The 21,997-nt window shown below is 67.9% G+C and overlaps 5 protein-coding genes across 11 annotated transcripts; 3 read left to right on the top strand and 2 right to left on the bottom strand.

Annotated features, from left to right (window-relative positions):
* Positions 1–935: 935 nt before the first annotated feature.
* Positions 936–4,437, top strand: LOC113845562 (uncharacterized). Its single transcript, XM_038165575.2, has 8 exons — positions 936–1,108; positions 1,324–1,448; positions 1,604–1,687; positions 2,403–2,491; positions 2,692–2,877; positions 2,991–3,128; positions 3,276–3,468; positions 3,585–4,437. The coding sequence occupies exons 1-8, from the start codon at positions 969–971 to the stop codon at positions 3,920–3,922; spliced, it is 1,293 nt and encodes a 430-aa protein (XP_038021503.2). The 5' UTR covers positions 936–968; the 3' UTR covers positions 3,923–4,437.
* Positions 4,438–4,737: 300 nt separating this feature from the next.
* AFMID (arylformamidase) lies at positions 4,738–8,380 on the bottom strand. 2 transcript variants are annotated; one of them, XM_038165582.2, is made up of 11 exons: positions 8,052–8,378; positions 7,845–7,935; positions 7,646–7,750; positions 7,503–7,551; positions 7,236–7,321; positions 7,090–7,162; positions 6,642–6,739; positions 6,088–6,166; positions 5,718–5,847; positions 5,425–5,529; positions 4,738–5,210 (listed from the first exon to the last, which is right to left on the bottom strand). In XM_038165582.2, the coding sequence occupies exons 1-11, from the start codon at positions 8,085–8,087 to the stop codon at positions 5,181–5,183; spliced, it is 882 nt and encodes a 293-aa protein (XP_038021510.1). In that variant the 5' UTR covers positions 8,088–8,378; the 3' UTR covers positions 4,738–5,180. The 2 variants fall into 2 exon arrangements, with proteins under 2 accessions (XP_038021510.1, XP_038021511.1); XM_038165583.2 differs by lacking the exons at positions 7,090–7,162; positions 7,236–7,321 and having other exon boundaries at positions 8,052–8,380.
* Positions 7,340–11,523, top strand: TK1 (thymidine kinase 1). 2 transcript variants are annotated; one of them, XM_038165587.2, is made up of 7 exons: positions 7,340–7,594; positions 8,810–8,841; positions 8,948–9,061; positions 9,130–9,223; positions 9,545–9,634; positions 9,717–9,836; positions 9,957–11,523. In XM_038165587.2, exons 1-7 carry the CDS (start codon positions 7,571–7,573, stop codon positions 10,113–10,115), a joined length of 633 nt encoding a protein of 210 aa, XP_038021515.1. In that variant the 5' UTR covers positions 7,340–7,570; the 3' UTR covers positions 10,116–11,523. The 2 variants fall into 2 exon arrangements, with proteins under 2 accessions (XP_038021515.1, XP_038021514.1); XM_038165586.2 differs by lacking the exon at positions 7,340–7,594 and adding an exon at positions 8,493–8,667.
* A 296-nt stretch (positions 11,524–11,819) lies between these two features.
* Positions 11,820–14,142, bottom strand: SYNGR2 (synaptogyrin 2). The gene is made up of 4 exons (XM_038165584.2): positions 13,983–14,142; positions 13,543–13,780; positions 13,079–13,218; positions 11,820–12,964 (listed from the first exon to the last, which is right to left on the bottom strand). The coding sequence occupies exons 1-4, from the start codon at positions 14,085–14,087 to the stop codon at positions 12,767–12,769; spliced, it is 681 nt and encodes a 226-aa protein (XP_038021512.2). The 5' UTR covers positions 14,088–14,142; the 3' UTR covers positions 11,820–12,766.
* Positions 14,143–14,240: 98 nt separating this feature from the next.
* TMC6 (transmembrane channel like 6) lies at positions 14,241–21,609 on the top strand. 5 transcript variants are annotated; one of them, XM_027471600.3, is made up of 21 exons: positions 14,241–14,441; positions 15,149–15,256; positions 15,457–15,575; positions 15,822–15,950; positions 16,090–16,248; positions 16,368–16,473; positions 16,548–16,644; positions 16,747–17,001; positions 17,186–17,376; positions 17,464–17,608; positions 17,826–17,981; positions 18,165–18,340; positions 18,486–18,567; positions 18,896–18,993; positions 19,113–19,208; positions 19,901–19,976; positions 20,195–20,328; positions 20,705–20,881; positions 21,047–21,125; positions 21,291–21,369; positions 21,471–21,609. In XM_027471600.3, the coding sequence occupies exons 2-20, from the start codon at positions 15,201–15,203 to the stop codon at positions 21,360–21,362; spliced, it is 2,403 nt and encodes an 800-aa protein (XP_027327401.3). In that variant the 5' UTR covers positions 14,241–14,441; positions 15,149–15,200; the 3' UTR covers positions 21,363–21,369; positions 21,471–21,609. The 5 variants fall into 5 exon arrangements, with proteins under 5 accessions (XP_027327401.3, XP_027327399.3, XP_071881797.1 ...); XM_027471598.3 differs by having other exon boundaries at positions 14,242–14,460; XM_072025696.1 differs by lacking the exon at positions 14,241–14,441 and adding an exon at positions 14,585–15,035.
* Positions 21,610–21,997: the final 388 nt, after the last annotated feature.

The raw sequence follows: 21,997 nt of genomic DNA, 5'->3' as shown, positions 1-21,997 counted from the left end.
AGCGCCCAGCCCGTGGCAGCCCTGCTCCTCCTGCAGCACAAGGGGCACAGCCCAGGGGCTCCCGGCACAGCCCCGTGCGCGCAGGCCCGCAGTGTCCATGGAGCATCCCGCGTGTGCAGCCTCCCACCCGGTCCAGCCCGAGGGCAAGGAGGCGGGGGTCTCGCTGCTGTGCCAGGCGGTGCCCCGCGGGCTGCAGCAGGGATTTGTGCCAGCAGCCAGATGCCCACAGTTCCCCCTCCCCAGTGCAGAAAGTGCTGAGAGCTGCGGAGCTGCCCGCGGCTGACAGCAGCACTGCTCTAATCCGTGTTTATCCGGCAGTGCCACAGGGCTGCTTGTCAGCTGTTTGCAGGGGCAGATGCAGCCAGAAGCTGGAGACGATTCCCAGCAGCAAAGGTCACCCCGAGCCTTTCCTGTCAGCAGCGTGGCGGCAGCAATTGCCATTAAACACCCTTCTCTGTGCGTGCAGACTCGCAGGTCCATCCGCGGAGCCGCAGCTGAGCGGGGCAGGCGGCCTCGTGCCACCCGGGCTCCCCGGGCAGCCCTGCCATGGGACAAGGGGCCACAGGGGAGCATGGGGGCATCGAGCAGCGCCCACCCCACAGCCCCAGCACCTCCACCTGCCCCCATGGTGACAACCGAGTGGCCACAGGCACAGCACAGGGGCATGGGACGGGGAGGATCTGCAGAGGGCCGGGCGCTGCAGGGCACCAACATCCCCTGAGCCGGCCCCGGGGGGTGCCTGGGGGCCCGTGAGGCAGGAGCGGGGCGCCCGCCATCCTTGGCTGTCCCTCGGGTTGCAGCCCTCATGGCCTGGGTGGCCTCGGGCTGCCCCCCATGCTGCAGCCCCGCCGGGGAGCGTGGCTGGCTGGGCCGCAGGCAGCAGTGCAGGACGGCCTGGCCCTGCATGGACTACGCGCCCCGGGAGCCCTTGCGGTGGGGCGGTCCCGGCCATCCCGGCGGTCCCGGCGATGCTGGCGGTGCGGGGCGCGGGCGCTGCGCTCCGCCGGGCCTGGCTGCACGGACCGGGGCCCCGCCGCAGCAGCAGGGCAAATGGGGGCACCGGAGCCGGGGGCGATGCGTGGCCGGTGCAGGGCGGAGCGGCCCTGGGGTGCGTGCAGGCGGCAGGCGGCAGGCTGGGGGGCACGGCTGGGCTCAGCACCGCCTGGGTGGGCTGCACGGGACCCTCCCAGAGCAGGTGCTGGTGCAGGGCCAGCTCTGCACAGCCACTGCTGCGGGGTCTGGTTTAGTGCAGGGCACAGGGGTGAGGGGCAGGCCTGTCCTCAGGGACTGGCGCAGCTGCAGGGACCCCGCTGTCCCCAGCAGGCGCCCGCAGCACGTGGTGGACCTGCGCAGTGACACCGTCACCCAGCCCAGCGAGGCGATGAGGCGTGCCATGGCCCAGGCTGCTGTGGGGGATGATGACTATGGCGAGGATCCCACAGTCAATGGTGAGCACGGGGGAAGCTGCTCCTGAGCTGCAAGGGACAGCGGGGCCAGGGCTGGGGAGGGGGCCAAGGCTGTGGGTCACGGGGCTGCGGTGCCCCCTCCGAGGCCCAGCAGACCTCCCTCTCACACAGGCTGTCTGTGCCTTTCCTCCGTGCAGAGCTGCAGCACCTGGCCGCAAAGTTGCTAGGGATGGAAGATGCCCTTTTTGTACCCACAGCCACGATGGCAAACCTCATCGCAGGTGAGTGCCCAGAGCTCAGTGCAGCTCTCCCTCCCCAGCCTCACTCCTCTCTAGGAGAGCCCCGGTCCTGCTCAGAAAGCTCCAGGTACATCACGTCCGAATGGCCACAGGGGAGAGCCCGGTGGAGAAGGCAGCTCGGAGCTCCTGCTCAGCTGGGTGCCTCTCCTGGTGTGCTCAGCCCATTCAACCACAAGCTTCAGCAGTGCAGCATGAATCCGGCCAGACCCCAGAGCCGCTGCCCTGCTTCCCGTTGCGGATGACCAAACCCCTTACTGGTGGAGAGGGCTCCCGTGGCCACCCCTCGTGCTCCATTAACCTTTACCCAGCTCGCTTTCCTGCCCCGCGCATGAGCAGGGCTCTGCTGTGCGCTGCAAGGAGGGTGGGCTCCGCTCCAGCTCTGGCCACGTGCGTGCACGAGGCAGGGAGGGCGAGCAGGGCCCCCCCAGCTGCTCCCCATCCTCGCCCTGCTCCCCTGCCTCCTGCCATGGCAGTCAGACCCCCCGAGGACCTGCCCCACGCTCGGAGCAGCTCCAGCACTCCCCCAGGGTCGTGCCCCCGTCCCGCAGGCGATGTCCTGCTGCAGAGCGGTGCCGCGGCCGGCACCGGAGCCCTGCAAAGCAGCAGAGCCGCAGGGCCGCGGGCATCCCCAGCTGAGCCGCCCTGCTCGGGGCTGCCCGCGGCCGTGCAGCTCCCTCACGGCCCCTGTGTGCCGCAGTGATGTGCCACTGCCAGCGCAGGGGGGCTCAGCTGCTCCTGGGCGCCGGGGCGCACCTGCACGTCTACGAGCACGGCGGGGTGGCGCAGGTAGGTGCCGGGCTCCGGCCCCAGCACGGCTCCCTGCGGGCACGGCGGCTTGCTGCTGCCCTCCTCTGGCTGCCGGGGCCGCACGGAAGGCTCCGGCCCGGCCCGGGACAGCACGGCCCGAGCCGCAGCCCGGGGAGGCAGGGACGGAGGGGACGGGGAGGGCAGGGCCGCTCCCCCCCAGCTCCGCTCCCTGGGTGCAGGTGGCTGGGGTGCACTCCCAGGCGCTGCAGGACCTGCCCGACGGCACCTTGGACCTGGAGCAGCTGGAGCTGGCCGTCCGGGAGGCCCACGGCAGCCGGTACCATCCCCGTCCTGAGCTCATCTGCCTGGAGAACACGCACAGCTCGGCCGGGGGCCGCGCGCTGCCCCTCGCCCACCTCCAGCAGGTGGGAGCCGGCAGCGGGCGGCACGGAGGGGCTCATGGAGGGGCTGGGGGCAGCGGCTCCAGGGGGCACCAGCAGCTCCCGGGGACACCAGTGGCTCCTCTGCCCCATCCCAGGTCCACCAGCTTGCGGAGCGCTACGGGCTGCGGGTGCACATGGACGGAGCGCGGCTGCTGAACGCGGCAGTGGCCCAGGCTGTGGAGCCGGCGCAGATCACCCAGCACTGTGACTCGGTGTCCCTCTGCTTCTCCAAGGTGAGCTGGGCAGGGAGGGAGCGCCCGGGGCTGGACGGGAGCAGCTCAAGCTGCAGCCTTGCCCTCCTTTGGGACACGGGGCAGGGGCTGTGAGCCAGCTCATGGCTGGGGTAGGGCAGCGCTCAGGCTGCCCTCCCGGACCCCCAGGGCCTGGGCGCCCCGGCTGGGGCCGTGCTGGCCGGTAGCCGGGCGTTTGTGGCGGAGGCCTGGCGCGTGCGGAAGCTGCTGGGCGGAGGGATGCGGCAGGCAGGGGTGCTGGCAGCCGCTGCCCGCATCGGGCTGGAGCAGGCAGAGGAAACGCTGCGCAGAGACCACAGCAACGCCCGGCGCTTCGCTCGAGGTACCTCGGGTCCTGGGCAGGGGGCCCCAGCATGGGCTCTGGGCAGGGCTCGAGCGGCCTCCCCTCGGGGAAGCCGGGCACCGGGCTGGCAGCCTGACAGCCCCTGCCTCCCTCAGGCATCCAGGAGCTGCAGTCACCTCTGTGCTCCGTCAGCCTCCCGGCCGTGGAGACGAACATGGTGATGGTGGCGGTGCCGGGGGGGTGGCCGTCCCCAGCAGAGCTCTGCGCGTACATGCGGGCAGTGAGCGAGGAGGAGCTGGCTGAGACAGGCCATGCTGTCAGCGTGCTGCTCTTCCCCTGGGCAGCGCACACCCTGCGTGCGGTCTGGCACCGCGACGTCTCAGCCCACGACACCGAGCTGGCACTGAACAAGCTGGGCTTTGTGGCCAGGAAGTGCCAGGAGAGGCTGGCCCTGGGACTGGGCCCTGGGCCTCCAAGTGCTGTGAGGCACTGAGCCCAGCCGGCAGCGTGCCTCCCCCAGCCCCAGTGGGGGACAACGGGCAGGTCTGCAGGCTGGGGCAGCCCGCAGAGGGGCTGGGACCACCTGCAGCATGCTCCAGGCTGCAGCACGACACCCCCCACCCCTGCCTGCAGCCCCCCAAGCCAGCCCAGCCCCAGGAGAGCGCAGGTCACAGCTTCCCTAGCGAGCCCCACGCCTCCTGGCAGGGAGCTCCTTCCCAGATGTGCCCTGGGGATGGAGGGGAGCCCAGAGCTCACACCAGCACCCAGGCTGTGCCAAGGCAGCTCCTCACCCAGCAAACACCATCTGAGCACTCTCTGGTCCTCAGCCCGCACAGCACCCAGAGGCAGAGGCAGGCAGCCCCGCTCCAGGCACCCCAGCATCTGGGGCCGTAGGGGCCGGGCTGCACAGGAACAGCAGGGCAGGAGGCATGCCGTGCAGCCCTGTGTGCTCAGCTCAGTTCTTACTGCTCTAACTGGGCTCTAAATAAACGTGTTCTGGCAGTGCTATGGCTGTGCAGGGTAATTCCTCCCCAGGGTGCTCCCTCCCCTTGCTGTGTAGTGGGGATATTTTCACAGCACGGAGGTCCCCATGGAAGGGTGAGCACACCTGAGGACACGCACGTGTCTCACGGCCACAGGACCAACACCACTGCACTGCAGCACCACAATCTGTACCTGACCAGGACTGTCACACGAGGAGCCCTTCTGCTGGACCTGAGCTCTGCAGGAGGGCAGCTTCTCTGTGTATCAGCTAAGAGTGCTCTAACTGAGCACAGCACCGCCTTCCCTGGAGGATTTACACCCAGGCAGCATTTATTCCTATTTTATTTCATTTTGGCAATCAGTAGTTTAGAGGAACCCGAGGGAGCAAACTGCATCACCTGGTCATCCAGCCAGACGCCCAGCAGGCCTGCAGCCCTGTGCACCGCAGCTGGCCCAGCCCCAAGGACAGCCCCAAAGCACAGGAACACCTCGGTGGGGGAACATCAGCACAGGGAGTGGCAGGGGGGTAACTGCTACTCTCCTCCTGCACGCCCCCCTGCCTGGTGGCAGGCTGGGGGGAGCAGAGGAGGCACATCTGCCCCAGAGAGCCCTTACAGAGGGGTGTCTGGGGCAGCAGCCACCCAGTGCCACCAGAGGAGACCCAGCAGGCTGGAACAAGGGTGGAGCAGAGCAGGGTGCCGAGGCTGTGGTTTCCATCTCCTGCACAGCGCTGTGGTTTCCATCTCCAGTTTGCTCCCAGCGTGCCATCAGGCTCTTGCAATCATGTTCAGAATGATCTGGGATGAGGAACCAAATGCTGTGAACAGTGCCTGGCCCCACTGCTCCTGACCCGGGGGAACAGTCCCCCTTCCCGAGCCCTGCAGGTGACAGCCAGGCCCCGTGCAGCAGTCCCGCGCTGCCCATCACCACCAGCCTCCCTCCTGGCCCACGGGGCTGAGCTGTGCTCGGGACAGCGAAAGATGCTGGCTGCAGGGGACGGGGGCTCCTCACCTGCGTGAGGATGTAGGTGTCCTCCGACAGCTTCTCGATGATGTCGAAATGATCCACGCTGGCCAGATCCAGCAGGGACACAGCCCAGCCGGCTGAGCGCAGGGCCTGCGGGGACACAGCGCGGGGCAGCGCACCCTGCTCAGGGCCCGGAGCACAGCAGGGGCGATGGTTCATCGAGGACCAGCAGCCTCCCCTGCTGACAGCAGCCACCGCCCCAGCCGCAGGAGGTTCGCAGAGGGAGAATAGGTCCGAGCAGCACCCCGGGGCGCTGGGCGAGGCGCTGTGGGGCTCACCTGGCTGTACTCCTGCGACTGCCTGCGGAACTCGGGGGAGTCGTGCTGGGCCACGGCCACCAGCACCTCGCAGGCCGCAGGCACTGCCTGCGTGACACACAGCATGGGGCTGTTCCTCTGGGCCACCTCCCTGCGGAGGAAACGTAGTGGCAGCCAACGTGGCCTCTCACTCCAAGAGGGGGCCCCTTTGTGCTCCCCATGCCCTCGGCAGAGGCTGCAGGCCCTGAGCCGAGGCTGGCAGAGCTCTGCAGGAGGGCAGCGCGGGCTGCACGGCTCTGCTGCTCGCCCAGGGGCTGCCCTGGCCGAAGCCACGCACACACGGGCGGCCTGGGCCCCTTCCCAAGCCCGTCCCTGCAGCGGGCGGCCTCACCGGCTCATGTTCAGAGCGTCGTTCACGTAGGTGTGCAGAATGGGCTCCAGGTCGTACACACCGCTCACCAGGACAGCTCCTGCAGGCACAGATGGGGGGGGTGAGTGGACCTGCAGCTCAGCCTCCTCACGCCCAAATCCCAGGCCTCCAAAGGGCAGAAGAAGACCTTGGCTCTTGGCAGCGCTGCTGACCCCAGGGCGGCTTGCCCAGGAGCCCGGGTTCTTGTCCCCCCGGCACCCACGGACTGCCCCCATTGAGTCAGCACCCATTGACTGCCCCCTCAGCTTTTTTTTTTGCAGAGAGGGCCATGTCCAGCTGCAGACACCAGCTCAGCTGCAGCCCTGCCCTGGGCAGACTTTCTGCCCAGGCCCATCCTCGCCAGCAGACTGGCGAAGTTCCCTGCAGGGAGCAGCCCCCGCTGCCACGTGTCCCTGGGCCTTGGCAGCTCAGAGCCACGCAGCTGGGCCAGGAAAGCAGGAGATGCCCCGGTGCAGCCCCCTGGTGCTGAGCACCAGCCTCCCAGAGCAGGGGGAGCAGAGGTCTCTGGGCACTACCTCGAATATCAGGAACCACTCCAAACTCCGTCCAGTCTGTGCACAGCACCATAGCTGCCAGGTGAGCCCCTGCCGAGTGTCCACACAAGTAAATTCCCCTAAAGAGAAGGAGCCATGAGCAAACACGGGAAGGAACAGCACAGCACGTGCTGCCTGGGGACATCCCAGGCAGAGCGGAGGGAGCAGCACAGCCCCAAAGGCTGCAGCATGGCCACGGCTCCCAGCACACCAAATCACCCCTTCTGCAGTGACAAAGGAGCGTGGATGGGTGCTGCCCGCACTCAGCCTGGGGCACTGAGGTTTTATTACAGCTCAGGGCTCGTTTACCCCATCCCATTGCTGCTGCAGCCACCTCCGAGCACCGAACCACCCAGGGAGTGACGTGGGCTCACTGCCTGAAGGGGCTGCAGGAGCAGGGGACGGGGACACGGAGCCGTGCGCTGCCCACCTGATCCCGGGGTACTGCTTCGCCAGGAAGGCGAGGCTGCGCCGCACCTGCAGCACCATCGCGTCCATGTGGCCTGGGCAGAGAGCAGGGTCAGGAGGGCACCGGGCCAGCGAGGGGCGTCCCGGCCACAGCGGGACAGTGCCTACCTTTGGGAGCTGTGTCGTAACCCACCGCCACCACCGCGACGCCCCGTGCCACCAGCGCCAGGGCTGCGAAACCCGAGGCGTCCTTACTGGGGGGGACAGAAGCTGGGCACGCCGCGGGGACGGGCGTCCTGCAGGGCTGCCTGGGGGCACCCACGGGTCCGGGGCACCCGCGGCGAGCCCCGGCGGGACACCGCTCTCCGGAGAAGGAGAGGTAAAGGCAGGGCCGGCAGCTCCTGCAAGGGAGCCCTCACCGGGGGGCCGCCTTACCTCAGGGACTGCCAGTAGCCACCGTGGATGTAGACAAAGGCGGGGAAGGCTGCGTGGGACAGCACGGGATGGGACAGCATGGGATGGCAGAGGTGAGCAGCGGGCAGCCCCCCCGGCCCCGCCGCCCCCCGGCCCCCACCTACTTTCGGAGGGCTCCTCGGGCAGGTAGAGGTCGAGCCTCTCGCCGTCCCCCTCCCCGTACGGGACGTGCAGCGCTGTCCGGGTGCTGGCCCGCGCCCGCTGCGTTCCTGCGGGCCGGGGACAGGCTCAGCGCCGGGACCGGGCAGCCGCCGCCCCCTCGGGGCCCGGTGTCCCCGTCGGTGTCCCGGTGCCGCCGCTCACCTGCGGTCACCGCCTCGATGTGCGCCTGCACCGCGGCGTCCCCGCGCAGGCGGCGGGCCCAGCGGCTGGGGGAGTACTGCTGCTGCAGCTCCTGCGGGAACGCGCGGCGGCTGCGGGGGCTGCGGGGGCTGCGGGGGCTGCGGGGACCGGGCCGGCGGCACCGGTACCGGCACCGCCACCACCGCCACCGCCCGCCCGCCCCTCTACCTCCGCCGCCATGTGCTGCCAGCGCCCCCGGCCCATGCCGCCGCCACCGCCGCCACCTCAGCCGAGCCGAGCAGAGCCGTGCCGAGCCGGACCGGGCCGGGCCGTGCCGTCACCGGGCGGTGCCGAGCCCAGCGGGGCCGTTCCGGGTCGGGCCGTGCCGTGCCCGCCCGCTGCCATTGGCCGCCGGGGCCGCCCGGGGTCGGGCCGGGGTCGGGCTGTACCGTGCCGGACCCGCCCCGGGGCCGTTGCCCGCTGGGGTCGAGGCCGGGGCCGGGGCCAGCCGGGGCCGCCAGGGGCCGCCCGGGGCCGTTCGGGGCCGCTCCGTGCCCGCCCCTCGGCCCCGCCCCCAATTAGGCCCCGCCCACCCCGGCCCCGCCCCGCTCCGTGCCGAGCTCTCCCGCCCTGCGCCCCCATTGGCCGGGCTCGCTGCCAGCCCTGCCCGGATTGGCGGGCGGGCGGCTCGCGGGCGCGGGGCCGCGTCCGGTTGGGCGCGCGGCGGGAGCCGGCGGGAGCGCGGGAGAACGGAGCGGGGAGCGCGGGAGCGGGGACCATGAGCTGCCTCACCGTGCCCGGTGTCCACCCCGGCTCGCCCGGCCGGCCCCGCGGGCAGATCCAGGTGCGGCGGGGCCCGGTCGGTTACCGGGGGCACGATCGGTACCGGGAGGGCGCGGGGGCTGCGCGGGGCGACGGCGGGGCGGGGGCCGGGGCTCTGCGGGGCCGGTGCCGGTGCCCCGCTGACCGGCTGGCTCTGCCCGCAGGTGATCTTCGGGCCGATGTTCTCCGGGAAGAGGTACGGCCGGGACCGGGACCGGGACCGGGACCGGGACCGGGACCGGGGGGGGGGGGGGGGCAGGGAGCGGGGCCGTGCGGGGCCGCTGACCGGTTGTGTCCCGCAGCACGGAGCTGATGCGGCGGGTGCGGCGGTTCCAGCTCGCCCAGTACCGCTGCCTGCTGGTGAAGTACGCCAAGGACACGCGCTACGGCACCGCCGGGCTCTCCACGCACGACCGGTGAGTCCCCGCGGCCGCGGGACCCCCGTTACAGCCCGGCCGCCCCGCTCACCGCCCCCTTCCCGCAGGAACACCATGGAGGCGCTCCCCGCCTGCCTCCTCAGGGACGTGTACCAGGAGGCGCTGGGCGCCGCGGTCATCGGCATCGACGAGGGGCAGTTCGTAAGTGCATGGCGGGGGAGCCCGGGGGGCTCTGCTCCCTGCCGGGACGCCCCGTGAAGGAGGTCGGAACCCTCGGCTTCGTGCTCGGACACCTTCGGGCGGTTCGATCCTGCTCCATGACATTCACTGCAGTCAATCCCTTCCCTTTCCCCAGTCCCACAGGCTGAGGACAGGGCCCCTCCATTTCGGGGGCTCTCATTTCCTCACGGGCAGCCTGGCTCTCGTGTTCCTTGCCCGTGCTGTGCCTGGGCACATCCTGCTGGATCTGGAGCGAAGCGCTGCCCCTTCCTCCTGAACCTGCTGTTTCTGTGCCTCCTGCAGTTCCCAGACATCGTGGAGTTCTGTGAGATGATGGCTAACGCTGGCAAAACGGTCATTGTTGCTGCTCTCGATGGAACTTTCCAGAGAAAGGTAAAGCACGTCCTCCAGTCCAGTAGCTGTACTGGGAGCCTCGTGGAACCCAGCCAACAGAACCGCCCCCGTCTTGGCACAGGCGTTTGGGAGCATCCTGAACCTGGTCCCGCTGGCTGAGAGCGTGGTGAAGCTGAACGCGGTGTGCATGGAGTGCTACCGAGAGGCCTCCTACACGAAGAGGCTGGGAGCAGAGAGGGAGGTGAGTTCCCTTGGAACCGAAAATACCCCACTAGTTCTGTTTGCCAGCCCTGCTGGTCTAGAAGGGATCTCCCCGGGTGAGCTGGGCCCTGCAGAGTCCCTCCTCCCGTTTCCTTGCCAGGTGGAGGTGATCGGAGGCGCAGACAAATACCACTCTGTCTGCCGAGCCTGCTACTTCCAAAAGCGGCCCCAGCAGCTGGGGTCAGACAACAAAGAGAACGTGCCCCTGGGGGCGAAGCAGCTGGATGTGCCTGCCGCCCGAAAGATCTTCACTTCCTGATTGCTGCGCTTCAGTGGGGGGGTGGGTGGGGGGGGAACGAGGGAAGAAGCCGAATGCTCCCGGACTTCAGATCCGGCTTCCCCTGCTTTTAGCAAAACTGTAAAGGGTCCCAGCTCTGAGAGCTCTGCCTGCCAAACCAGCCTGCGGGGCCTCTGCTCCAGGAGCCAGGATCAGCTGGAGCTGATGCCGGGGGGAGCTGACGACAGAGGCTGACAGTACGGGAGGTCCTTTCTCAGAGCATGGAAAAGTTTTAATGACTGACGCTGCCCCACAAGCAGGTACTGGAAGGCTGCTGCGCTGGGCTGCAGGGCACTGGTCGCTCGTCACAGCCGTGGGCTCTGCACCCAGCGTGCGTTCAGCCTGGTGGCTTGCAGTGAACACAACCAGTTCTTTCTCTCCTGTGCTGTTCCTAAATTCCAGTTTTTTTAAGACAATGTGCAGTAACTTAGTATCCAAAACCCATTTCCTTTTTAATGTAGTCTGGGGAGATGGCCCTTTCCTTGCCATGGAGCCGTGGCACAACCTCAGCTGACACAGCAGCAGCCTGGCCCTCAGCAGCCTCTTAACGACGCTGTGCAGCCTGCCAGCCGGCTGGTAACTTGCTGGAGGTGTCTTGCAAGTTTTTTAAAATAGAAGAGGGGAGAAGGAGGGCTTGATTTGCCTGCCTGACTCCTAGGCTCTTTCTAGCCTTTGAAGTTAAAAAGTGCGGAGTCTAGTAAGAGTCTGCATGTTAAAGCAGACTCCTTTGGAAATACACCACTTCAGGAAGAGTCACCTCTCTAAAATCAGGACTTTCTGCTCAAGTGCTGCCACTTCACAATGCTTAGTTATCTGTGAAGGGTTTGGAGGCTCAGGACTGAATTTGTAAAGGATTGGGCTACAGTTACTGTTAAAATGCAGCTACCTGGAAAAGGGTCTCTGCTTTGAGTAAATGGTTCTTGACTCTAGATCCCATATCCAGCTCCCTCCTGAGCCTTCCAAAAATTTGAGCCTGCTTCCTTTGCTGTAACATAACTGGAGGACCTTCTTCTTTCTTCTCCCCTTTGCTTGACTCAGCTTCTGGAAGGGTTTTCTCTTTTTTTTCTTTTTTTTTTTAACTTCTCGTAAAAGTGCTTTTTAAAGTCAGAATCCTCAAGCTCCAAGCGACAGGATTCTGGTCAGGCTGATTAGGACAGATCTCCGTGCTCAAACCGCCTCCTGTCTCCAGTGCTTGTTTACTTACACACGAGTGAGGAGGAGGCGCCCGCCAAGATAGTTTCGAGAGTTGCCTGAAATCTCTGCTCTGCATTCCTTGAAGCAATTACAGCTTTAGTATTCACAAGCACTTCACTGCCAGGCCTGGGCTTTCCCCTGAAGGACGAGGGGAGGCAGTAGTACTGTTCTGGGTTAATAAAGAACTTGAAACTGCCCACGTGTGTCTTCCTGGAGTGGCCTGGTCCGCAGGTTCCTGCGGTTCGCAGCGTGCAGAAGGAGCGCTCAGAGCAGCAGCGTGTCGGCAGCCCGGTCACGGGGGCTGCGGGAGCTGCCTGCTCACTGCTAAGCTGTCCGTGAGGAGCAGGACTTGCTAAAAATAGGCGCTGAGCACAGTGTTTGTGGAGCAGCAGGCCGCTGGCTTCCACCGCTTCCCCTCCTGGAACCCCCAGCCAGGACTCCTGGGGCCGAGGGGAAGAACCCGGTTCTGCTTCCTCAGAGAAGAAACGCAGGTGGTGGCTAGGTGAAAAAGTTTATTCCATCTCTACAGTGACAAACAAAGGCATGTTTGACTATCAGCCCCAGCAGCTACAGCTCGCATACCCCACACCGCTGCTGGGAACAGCTTCACAACAGGCACAGCAGCAAACAACCTGAGACAAGCCAGCCCGCCAGGCCCAGCACAAAGGCACGGTGTGGCCCCAGCTCGGGGACAGCAGCTGCCGAGCAGAGCGTGGCTCAGAGCAGCACGCGGGACACAGGGGGACAGCCTCGTGTCAGCAGGGAAGGTGCTGCAGGGGGACCTTCCCTGGCAGCACCTGGACCTGTGACAAGACCGGGGCCGGGGCCCTGCTGTGAGCCCGACACCCACCGCTCCCACAGATCCTAAAAAATTTCATCTGAGCGCCAGCTGCTGTCCTGCGGGCTCTGGGGAAGGCACAGCACAAGGGTGCATATTCAGAAGATGGGACTTTGGCATCAAGCTCAGCCGGCAGCAGCCGAGGGAGGGGAGGAAGGCACGCGAACCCAGTGGCAGGCAGGAGCTGAACCGTGTCACACGGCTGTGCTGGGGACGTGAGGCTCGCTACAGCAGTGAAAGGTGGCACTTAAAGGACTGCAGCCGGCAGTGCCAGGAGGGGCGCGGGCCGTGCTCGCCACCGCTTCCCCAGAGGGGCAACAGCAGGGCTGCAGCTCGGCCAGCCCCCGCGCACCAAACCCACCCGAGGAGCGCAGCGGGTCCTGCGCGGCACCTGCCCATCACCGCTGCGCGGCGGGGAGCTCACAGCGCCGCAAGCGCCAGGCCCTCTCCTCTGCCCCAACACCAAAGCCTGGTGGCTTCCACGCGAAGCAGCTGCCACCCTCCTGCCCCCTTCCCCGTTCAAGTTGCAGGTCCCTTCCTTCCCACCCCAGAGAAAATTGCACTTGTACAGCCGTCCCCACCGGACCGCCCGGCGCAGGGCTCAGTACACCGGCGGCGGCTGGTAACCCTCCGTGGCGTCCGCGGTCTGGGTGAAGGGCGGCTGCTGGTAGCTGTCGTGGCTGATGTTGGGGTAACTGGAGTAGGGAGTCGAAACCTCCGGCGTGGGGTCGACGTAGCTGTGAGCAAAGTCCTCCACCCCCATCTTGTATCGCTTGTAAGCAAAGGCGAGCAGGAGGCCCTGGAGAGCAGGGGGCTGTCAGAGCCAGGCGCCCGGGCAGAGGCCGGCCCCGGCTGCAGGGCCAGGAGCCGCTGCCCAGACCCTGCCGGCAGGGACCACCCCGGGGTCACTCACCCACGAGAAGATGGAGAAGAAGCTGAAGGTGATAACGGCACGGGCCGAGTCAGCCCCGATAAGCACGTCCTGGGCCTGCGTCCAGGCCCACTGGTTGGTCAGAAAGCAGAAGCCAACGAACCAGAGGAACGTCCAGAGGCCTGCGGGAGGAAGCCAGCGTGAGTGGCAGGGGCCGCGTCCCCCTGGTCCCTGCGGGTCCCCGGCCGCAGGCAGCGCAGCACGGCTGGATCCTGCCTGCCAACAGCTGCCACTGAGGTGGGCTGGAGGCAGCGGAGGCGCACGGCCCGGCACAGGTGCCTGCACGCCGCCAGCTCCGGCTCCACAGAGGAGCTCGGGCTGGCAACGCGTGGCCTGCGGGCAGCGAGCCAGGAGCAGCTCCCTCTGCCAGGCACCGAGCGGCGGCCACGTCACGGGACGCGGGCGGCCATTGCGGGAGGCACGGCCCTGCCCCGGGGCGCCCGTACCCGAGAAGCCGAGGTCTGCCAGCACCAGGTACTTGCGGTCGGTGGCGTTGCTGATCTGCGGGAAGTAGGCGTCCACCACGAAGAAGAAGATGCAGGCCAGGAAGGCGAGGACGCCGATGCCGATGCCGTAGCGGCAGGCGTCCTCGTTGTGGTTGAAGATGCAGAAGAGTTCTCCGGAGTTGGGCCGGTTGGTGTGGCCCTCCCCGACCAGGCAGGAGAACACGATCAGGGCGAAGACCTGCGGGGGGCGGCGGGACCCCCGTCAGCGGGGCGGGGGGGCCGGAGGAGAAGGGAGAGGGGAGGCGAGGGGAGGCGGGCAGGGCCCGGGGAAGGAAGGGGAAGGGACGGGAAGGGAAGGGAAGGGTTAGGCCAGGCCGGGCCGGGCCGATCCGGGCCGTGCCGCCCCCGCCGCCCCCCGCCGCCCCCCGGCCCCGACTCACGGCGCTGGCGATCCGCGCCAGGACCTGCGGCTGCTGCACGAAGCGGCCCGGGTCGAAGGCGCCGCCGGCCTTGGCCGCCCCGTAGGCGCCGCCGCCGCCCTCCATCGCTCCGCCGCCGCCCGCTGCTCCTGCGCGGCGCCGCCCCGGGGGGGGCCGGGCCGGGCGCTCCCAGCTGCCGGGAGCCCGCCCCGACGGGACGGGACCGCCCCGGGGCGGGGGGAGCGGGAACGCGGGGGGGGCTCCCGGGGGCCGGCGGGGTCCGTCCCGAGCGAGTGCCGCGGGACGGGGGGGACGCGGCCCCGGGGGGGTCCACGCCGCGCGAACCGGCCCCGCGCCCACGGCTCCTGCCGAGCGCTCCCGAGGGGGGCTCAGCACCGGGAGCCGCTGCGCTGCGGGACGGGGCTCGGCGCCCACGGGAGCCGCCGCCGGGACACCCCGACGGGTCTGCGACGGCTGCGGGTACCGGAGGGGCGCTCCCGTAGGTCCCGGGACCGGGAGGGGGGGGGATCGCGGGACGGGGGCGGCTCCCACCGGGGGGCGCGGGGGGCCCGGGTGCTACCGGCACCGCCTCCGGCCCCGAGCCTTTGTCTGCACGGGGCGGGGAGGGAAGGGAACGGGACGGGAAGGGAGGGGACGGGACGGGGAACGGAGGGGACGCCGCCTGCCGAGCCCTTCTCGCCCCTCTCTCCCCGCTTTCCCCTCGGCCGCGCTGCCGGGAGGGGGTCGGGGTCTCTGCCCCAGCCCCCGGCTCGGGACGGGGCTGCGGGTTCCGGGGCTGCCGGGGCCGCTGCGGGCTCCCAGCGGATGCTGAGCACTGCGGGGGGGGCTCCGCGCTGCCTCGGAGCTGCCAGGAGCAGCAGCCCCGCTTTCTTCCGCACAAAGCCTCCTCCTCCTCCTCCTCCCTCCCTCCCTTCCTTCCTGCCCTCGCTGCAGCTCTCCGTGGGCTGTGGCGGCTCTGCCTGAGCCCCGCGGCCCCTCGGCTCCGTCCCGCGGCCAGGCGGCACCCGGCGCGCCCCGGACGAGCCGCGGGAGCGGGGGGCGAGGAGCAGGGGGGCGAGGAGCAGGGGGGTGAGGAGCAGGGGGGTGAGGAGAAGGGGGGTGAGGAGCAGGGGGCCGTGAGCTGGGCGGCACGGGGCCGGGCTGACATCCTCCACTTGCTGTGGCAGGACGGCGTGAGGGAGGCCGCGGGTGCTGCCGAGGCTGCTCGGCCCCAGCAGGATGTCCCAGCTGCCCCTCATCACCCTCCACATCTCCGAGGACACCGGGAGCGACAAGTGAGTGCCTGCTCTGCTCCTCCACTCCCCGAGCCCTGCCCTCGCTAACCCTCAGTCTGTGGGATCCTGTGGGATCCTGTGGGATCCTGCAGCCTCGGCTGGGGGACGCAGCACCACCCAGCTTTGGGCTGGCACTGGGGGCTTTCCCAGGACGCCATCCCCAGAGCCAGGCTGCTGGTTTGAGCTTTGTGTCCCCGCAGCCAGGAGCTGAGCCCGGACAATGAAGGAGCCATGCACACCTCCTTCCGCGAGCTCATCCAGGAGCAGAGCATCTTGGCAGAGGCGGGCACAGAGCTGGAGCTGCAGGAGAGGGGCAGAGGTAGGCAGTCGCAGCAGGGGTAGGATGGGGACAGTGTGTGTACCCGGGGCTGCAGCCCCAGCTGGGGCTCACACCGCTGCCACAGACAGAGCACTCGTGGCACCAGGCTGCACCAGCCTTTGGGGACACAGAGGAGCATCCCCAGGGATGGGGTGCTGCAGGGAGGGCATATGCCGGGGTGGGCACCCAGCCTCTGGGCCCTGAGCACCCCATCTCTCACCGCCCACATCCTGCCCCCATCCCCAGGCCACCCGGCCCACCTGGCCCCCCCGGACACCTCTGCCTTTGCCTGGCTGGAGCCTGGGCAGGGCGAGCAGCACCCGGGCGACTCCACCACCCTGCGCATCCTCGCCAGCATGCCCAGCCGCACCATCGGTGAGTGCCGCCTGCCCTCCTGCCCCCCCCGGAGCCACCCTTGCCCGAGCTACACCAGGCTGGGAGCTCTCCCACCTGCTGCAGGCATGCCCTGCTCTCCCTGCGGCCGCCCACCCCAGTGTCCTGCTGCCACCCGCAGGGCGCAGCCGCGGGGCCATCATCTCCCAGTACTACAACCGCACGGCACGGCTGCGGCGCCGGCGCAGCCGCCCGTCCCTGCAGCAGCTCAGCCGCACGGCGCGGCCCAGCCTGCGGCAGTACGACCTGGAGAGCGACCCGGCCCGCGCCACGCTGCAAGGTGAGAGCTCCCGTTGGGGTGGGGGCAGGCAGAGCCGGGCATCGTCCCTGCACCAGGGCTCGGGACGGGCGTGTTGCACCCCGGCCAGCCGTGTCCTACTGAGCCCCTTGTGCCCCCAGACAAGCGGAGCCTGCTGGCGAAGGAGCTGCTGAGCCTCTCGCCCAGCCAGCGCAGCCACATGCTGCTCTCGCTGCCCCTCTGCCTGGTGGAGAAGCGCGCCCTCTGGTAGGTCCCCCTGGCAGCCTCCTGCAGGTCCCGCAGACGGAGCCACCCCCTGACACCCCCCCTTTGCCTGGCAGGCGGGAGCTGGATGAGCAGAGGAGCCCCCTGGGGCTGCGCCCCCACCCCACAGCCGCCCCGTCTCCCTGCGGGTGGTGCAAGGACTACATCACTCTCGTAAGTCTGAAGCGCAGCGGCCGGCACAGCCGGAGCAGGCGGGTGGTGGGGGCTCTGCTGCTGCGGGGACCCCGGCGCCCTCACCAGGCTCCCTTTCCGCAGGGCTGCCGGCACTTCTGGTACAGGCTCCTCGCGCTGCTGCCCGCTGCACAGCCCTGGCACTATGCCCTGAAGCAGATCAGCGGCCGCTTCGGCTCCAGCGTCCTCTCCTACTTCCTCTTCCTCAAGACGCTCCTCATGTTCAATGTTTTCTCACTCCTCATCCTCCTGGTCTTCGTAGTGGCCCTGCAGGCTGCGTATCCCCCTGCCAAGGCCAACCAGCAGCCCTTTGCTGGCTTTGAGCTCCTCACAGGAGCGGTAAGCACCTCCAGCGCGTCCCTGCCTGTGCCTCCCTGGACCCCCCAGCACTGTGGGTGCGAAGGAGGGTGCCCGATGCTGCCCCGGGCTCTGTGCCCCTGCAGGCTGGTGCAGCCCCATGCCAGGCTGGGAGCCGTGGGCACCCCTGAGGTCACCGTGGGCCTTGTTGTGCACTTTCCCACAGGGCTACTTCACCCACTCGCTGCTGTACTACGGCTACTACAGCAACATCACCCTCAATGACCCCTCTGCCTCCAGCCTCAGCGGCAGCGTGGCCCCCTCAGCGCCCCCCCGGCTCCCCTACAACATGCCGCTGGCCTACCTGTTCACCGTTGGGGTCTCCTTCTTTGCCACCTGCATCCTGCTGGTGTACAGGTGAGTCGGCAGCGCCTCAGCCCTGCTGGCCGTGCCCTGGCCGCCCAGCCCTGAGCCCTGCCGCCACCCCTTGCCCCCCTGCTGCAGCATGTACCGCTCCTTCGGGGAGAGCTACCGTGTGGGCAGCTCTGCGGGGGACCTGGCCATCAAAGTCTTCTGTGCCTGGGACTTCAAGGTGGTCCAGAGGCGCTCGGTGAAGCTGCAGTGCGAGAACATCTGCACCCAGCTGAAGGTGAGGAGCGGGGCTGGAGCTCAGTCTGTGCGCACCCTGCACCCCGTGGTGGGAAGGTGAAGGTGTGCACAGGAGCCAGCCCGGGCTATGGGGCTCAGCTCCCCACTGCCCACTGCATGGGGGGTCCTGCAGCAACGCGTGCACCTTCTCGGACCTGGAACATGTTCTCAGCTGCCCCAGGCTGCTCAGCAGCTCCGCTGGCACTGCTGTCTTCCAGGAGCTGCTGGCCGAGCGGCGGTCCCGCTCCTGCCCCCTGAGCCTCTGCCAGCGGCTGGGGCGCGTCACTGTCCTTCTCCTGGCCTGGGTCCTTTCCCTGGGCACGGTGCTGGGCTGCGTGGTGGCCGTGCACTATCTCTTGGAGCACATGCATGTGGTAAGCGCAGCCCCCACGCCACGCTGCAGCTCTGCCGGCCTGGGCAGGGCTCTCCAGGCTGACCGGAGGGCAGCGCAGCCGGAGGAGGCAGGGGCAGCCCTGCTGCACCTCCACAGCCGGCACAGCGAGCCCCAGGGCGCGGGGCTGCAGGCGGTCAGGCTCACCCAGGCGCCTGCTTGCCAGGTTCAGCAGGAGCACCGAGCCCTGGCGGGCAGCACGTGGCAGCGGGAAGGCATCCTGCTGGTCCTGCCCCTCACCGTGTCACTCCTCAACACGCTGATGTCCCATCTCTACAACTTGCTGGCGATATGTGAGAGGCAGGATTCCCCGGCGGTGGAGGTCTACGTGGCCATCTGCAGGTGGGCTGCCTGGGGACGGGGCAGGGGAGCCCCCAGCCACTGGCTTGCTGTGGGGAGAGGCCCTGGGGCCGGGGGACCCCCATACGTGGGGTTCAGCCCCTCTGCCTAGGGCTCAGGGCCTCCTGTCCCCGCTGCTGCTCTCCAGGAACCTCCTGCTGAAGATGCTGGTCCTCGGCCTGCTCTGCTACCACTGGCTCAGCCGGAGAGTCGTCTGCTCCGACGAGGAGGTTGGCACTGGCCAGCGATGTGGGGCAGTGTGGGGCCGGGCTCTGCTGAGCTGAGCTGGCAGGGGATGTGCCACCCAGGCTGCCCCTGGCCCAGGGAGCATGCAGCAAAGCCAAGGCCGCCGTGCCAGCACCGTCAGGGGTCTGGCAGCACGGGGCCTGCTGGGCAGCACTGCTGGTGGGGAGGGGGCAGTCAGCCGGGCAGGGACACCCCAAAGCTGGGGCATGTGGGAGAGGAAGAGGTCACCCAGCCCTTCACAGCCCATGGGGGAGCCGTGGCAGGGGAGAAACCTCCCCATCTGCCTCGTGCCACCCGTGTTTGTCTCCCCAGTGCTGGGAGACGTGTGTCGGGCAGGACCTGTACCGCTTCATGGTGATGGACTTCGTGTTCATCCTGCTGGACACCATCTTTGGGGAGCTGGTCTTCAGGTAACGTGCCCCAGGAGGGGTCCCCCCAGCACAGCCCTGCTTTCAGCCACCAGAGAGAGAAGACCACGTGCCCGACTTCTTGCAGTGGCTGTCAGAGCAGAGCTCCTCTCGTTTCCCAGGCTGATCTCAGAGAAGAGACTGAAGAGGAAGCAGAGGCCTGAGTTTGACATTGCCCGAAATGTGCTGGAGCTGATCTATGGGCAGACCCTGACCTGGTGAGACATCTTCAGCCTGATGTGGCTTGTCCGCTGCTGGCAAATACCACTCAGTGCTGATACTGCCTGCGAGCCCTGCAGCATGCAGAGACCCCCCGGCCAACACGGGAAGGACAAGGGAAAGGAAGCAGCAGCCTGGCAGACCGTGGTCACAGCGCTTGGTGCTGGCACCGTGCAGCCGCACGCACACACTGGGAGGTCTGGCTGTGGCAGGACGGGTGAAAGCCATCAGTGGAGTGTCCTGGTGCCAGCCCAGTGTCACCTGCCCAGCTGGTGCCCTCCAGAGCTCTGGAGGAGGAGCAGGTCCTGGTGCACGTGCAGCCCCTCGTTTGTCCAAACCATAACGGTGCTCACTGCTCAGGGCTCCCCTCTGCAGCCCCCAGCCTCACGCCACCCTGCATGACTCCCAGCCAGAGGAGGAGGTCCAGATGTGTGCTGCTGCGTGGCAGCACAGCTGGCAGACACGCAGGCTGTAAATGCACTGGGGGTCAGTGAACCCTCAGGTGCTCCCAGCCCCGACCTGCAAGATGAGCCCCCAGGCACAGGCTGTGCAGCAAACCCAGCACAGGGCACGGGGTGCCCGCTCTGCTTTATGAAAGCCAGACTGCAGCTGGCACTGCTGTCCTGCTCCTCTCGTGGCTCCAAGCACCGTTAGCTCCCATGGGGCTCAGTCCCATCTCCCTCTCTTCCAGGCTGGGTGTTCTCTTCGCACCGCTCCTGCCAGCTGTGCAGGTGCTGAAGCTGCTGCTGCTCTTCTACATCAAAAAGGTGCGTGCTACCCCGCTGCTCCTGCTGCAGCCTCACCATGGGCAGTGCTGCAGCACACAGTGAGCAGCACCGTCCTCACCTGAGGGCAGAAGTGTTGCTGGGGTCCCCCAGCTCAGTTGGCTGCTGGACGGGGGGACAGGAGGGCGCAGCCACCCTGCGTTCGCTCCTGGGGTCTCTTGGGAGGCGGCAGCACGCAGCTCTCTGCTCCTTGTCCCCAGACCAGTCTGATGCAGAACTGCCAGGCCCCCAGCAAGCCCTGGCAAGCTTCTCGTATGAGCACTGTGTTCATCACCCTGCTCTGCTTCCCATCCTTCCTGGGCGCTGCCGTCTTCATCTCCTACATCATCTGGTCGTGAGTACCTGCCAGATCGCAGGGCGCAGAGAGCCCCACACCCTGCACAGGGCTGTGAGGTGCTGTCCCCAGCTGCGGGCACTGTCCCAGGCAGGGAAGTGCTGCCCTCTGCCAGTCACCGTATGTGGTGTGACAGCCTCTGGTGTGTGCCTGCTTCTCCCACCCAGCCATGCCCAGATGCTCCTCAGTGCTGGGCAAGGCGATGGGGACCCCCCCGCTGGGAGCAGGGCAAGGCTTGGCCCCTGGAGGGCTGTAAGCTTGCCCCAAGGGCCAGGACGCTGCCCTGAGCTAGGGGCACTGGCCAGCTGGGCCGCCCAGAACCCAACAACCCCCCGCTCAACAGCATCCGACTGACTCCACTGCTCTGTCCGCTCAGAGTGAAGCCGTCAGAAACCTGTGGCCCCTTCCAGGGGCTGGAAACCATCTACAAGTCCGTGAACGTCTGGGCAAAGTTGATGGAGAAGTCCAGCCCCAACATCACCTGGCTGACCTGGATCCAGCAGTACCTGGTGGAGAACACCTTCTTCCTCTTCTTCGTGTCCGGGGTGCTGCTGTGAGTATGGGGAGAACCCGAGGCTGAAACCTGCACTTTGTGGGTCCCCTGTCACTGCCATGGCCCTGGCAGCTGGGGTGTCCCTCCTGGCCCAGGCCAGGGACACAGCATCCCAGCCCCAGGGATGTGTCGGTGCCACCATCCCCATCGTGCCTGTCGTTGCAGAGCCATGACCTACTGCCACATCCAGGTGGTGAAAGGCCAGCGGAGGATCATCTGCCTGCTGAAGGAGCAGATTGCAAACGTGCGTGAGCTCTGCCTGCTGCCCTGCGGGCCCTGAGCCCCCGTCCCTGCAGCCCCCAGCCCCAGGGCAGCTGGATCTGGGCTCCAGCCCTACCCCTGCTGCTGCCTCCAAGCTGCAGGAGCACAGCCCCCAGGGCTGCTCACTGCGGCATCTCTGCTGTTGCAGGAGGGAGAAGATAAAATATTTCTCATTGAGAAGCTTCACTGCATTTACCAGCAGAAAGAGGAACGTGCCTGAGTCCCAGGTAAGGCCCAGAAAAAGGGGACAGGCCATCAGGGTTGGGGGCCACCCCCTTCCCTGACCCTCAGCGTCTCACAGAGACCGTCCCTCTGTGTCCCCCCTCAGTGTCACAGCCCCCAGGAAGGAGCGAGACAGACCAGGACCGCTCCCTGCCAGAGCCTGGATCTGCAGCCACCTGGAGCCACCGCAGCACGGCCCTGGAACCAGCGGGGCCTGGCGGGCCGGGGACACTTTCTCTCCACTGGCCTGCAGTGGCCAAGGATTGACTTGGACTCGCCACCCAGCAGCAACCCGGGGATGCTGCGGCACAGGGCTGGGGGCACTGCCCCCAGGGACACGGCAGGAGCGGGGCAGGAGCGGGGCAGGACCGGAGCCCTGTGTCCGGGGGCCCAGCTCCCCGCGGGGCGTGCAGCGGAGCCGTGTTGTGAACAGCTCTGCTCCTGGCCGGCTGCCTGCAGCCTTCCGGAACGCGGACCGAGGGTTTCTGCCCCGGGACGGGGAGCAGCGGCCTCCAGCCCCCAGCACCGCGCGGCCGCCGCCGTCCCGGTGAGCGGCTCAGGAGCCGCCGCGGCGCTGCCCGGGCCGGGGGGGGGTTTGGGGGTGTGTGGGGGGTCCGTGCCCAGCACCATTAA

Source organism: Anas platyrhynchos, chromosome 19 (genome assembly GCF_047663525.1).
Source record: "Anas platyrhynchos isolate ZD024472 breed Pekin duck chromosome 19, IASCAAS_PekinDuck_T2T, whole genome shotgun sequence".
NCBI lineage: Eukaryota > Metazoa > Chordata > Aves > Anseriformes > Anatidae > Anas > Anas platyrhynchos.
Note: the sequence above shows the minus strand (reverse complement) of the source record. Positions and strands in the feature narration are given on the sequence as shown.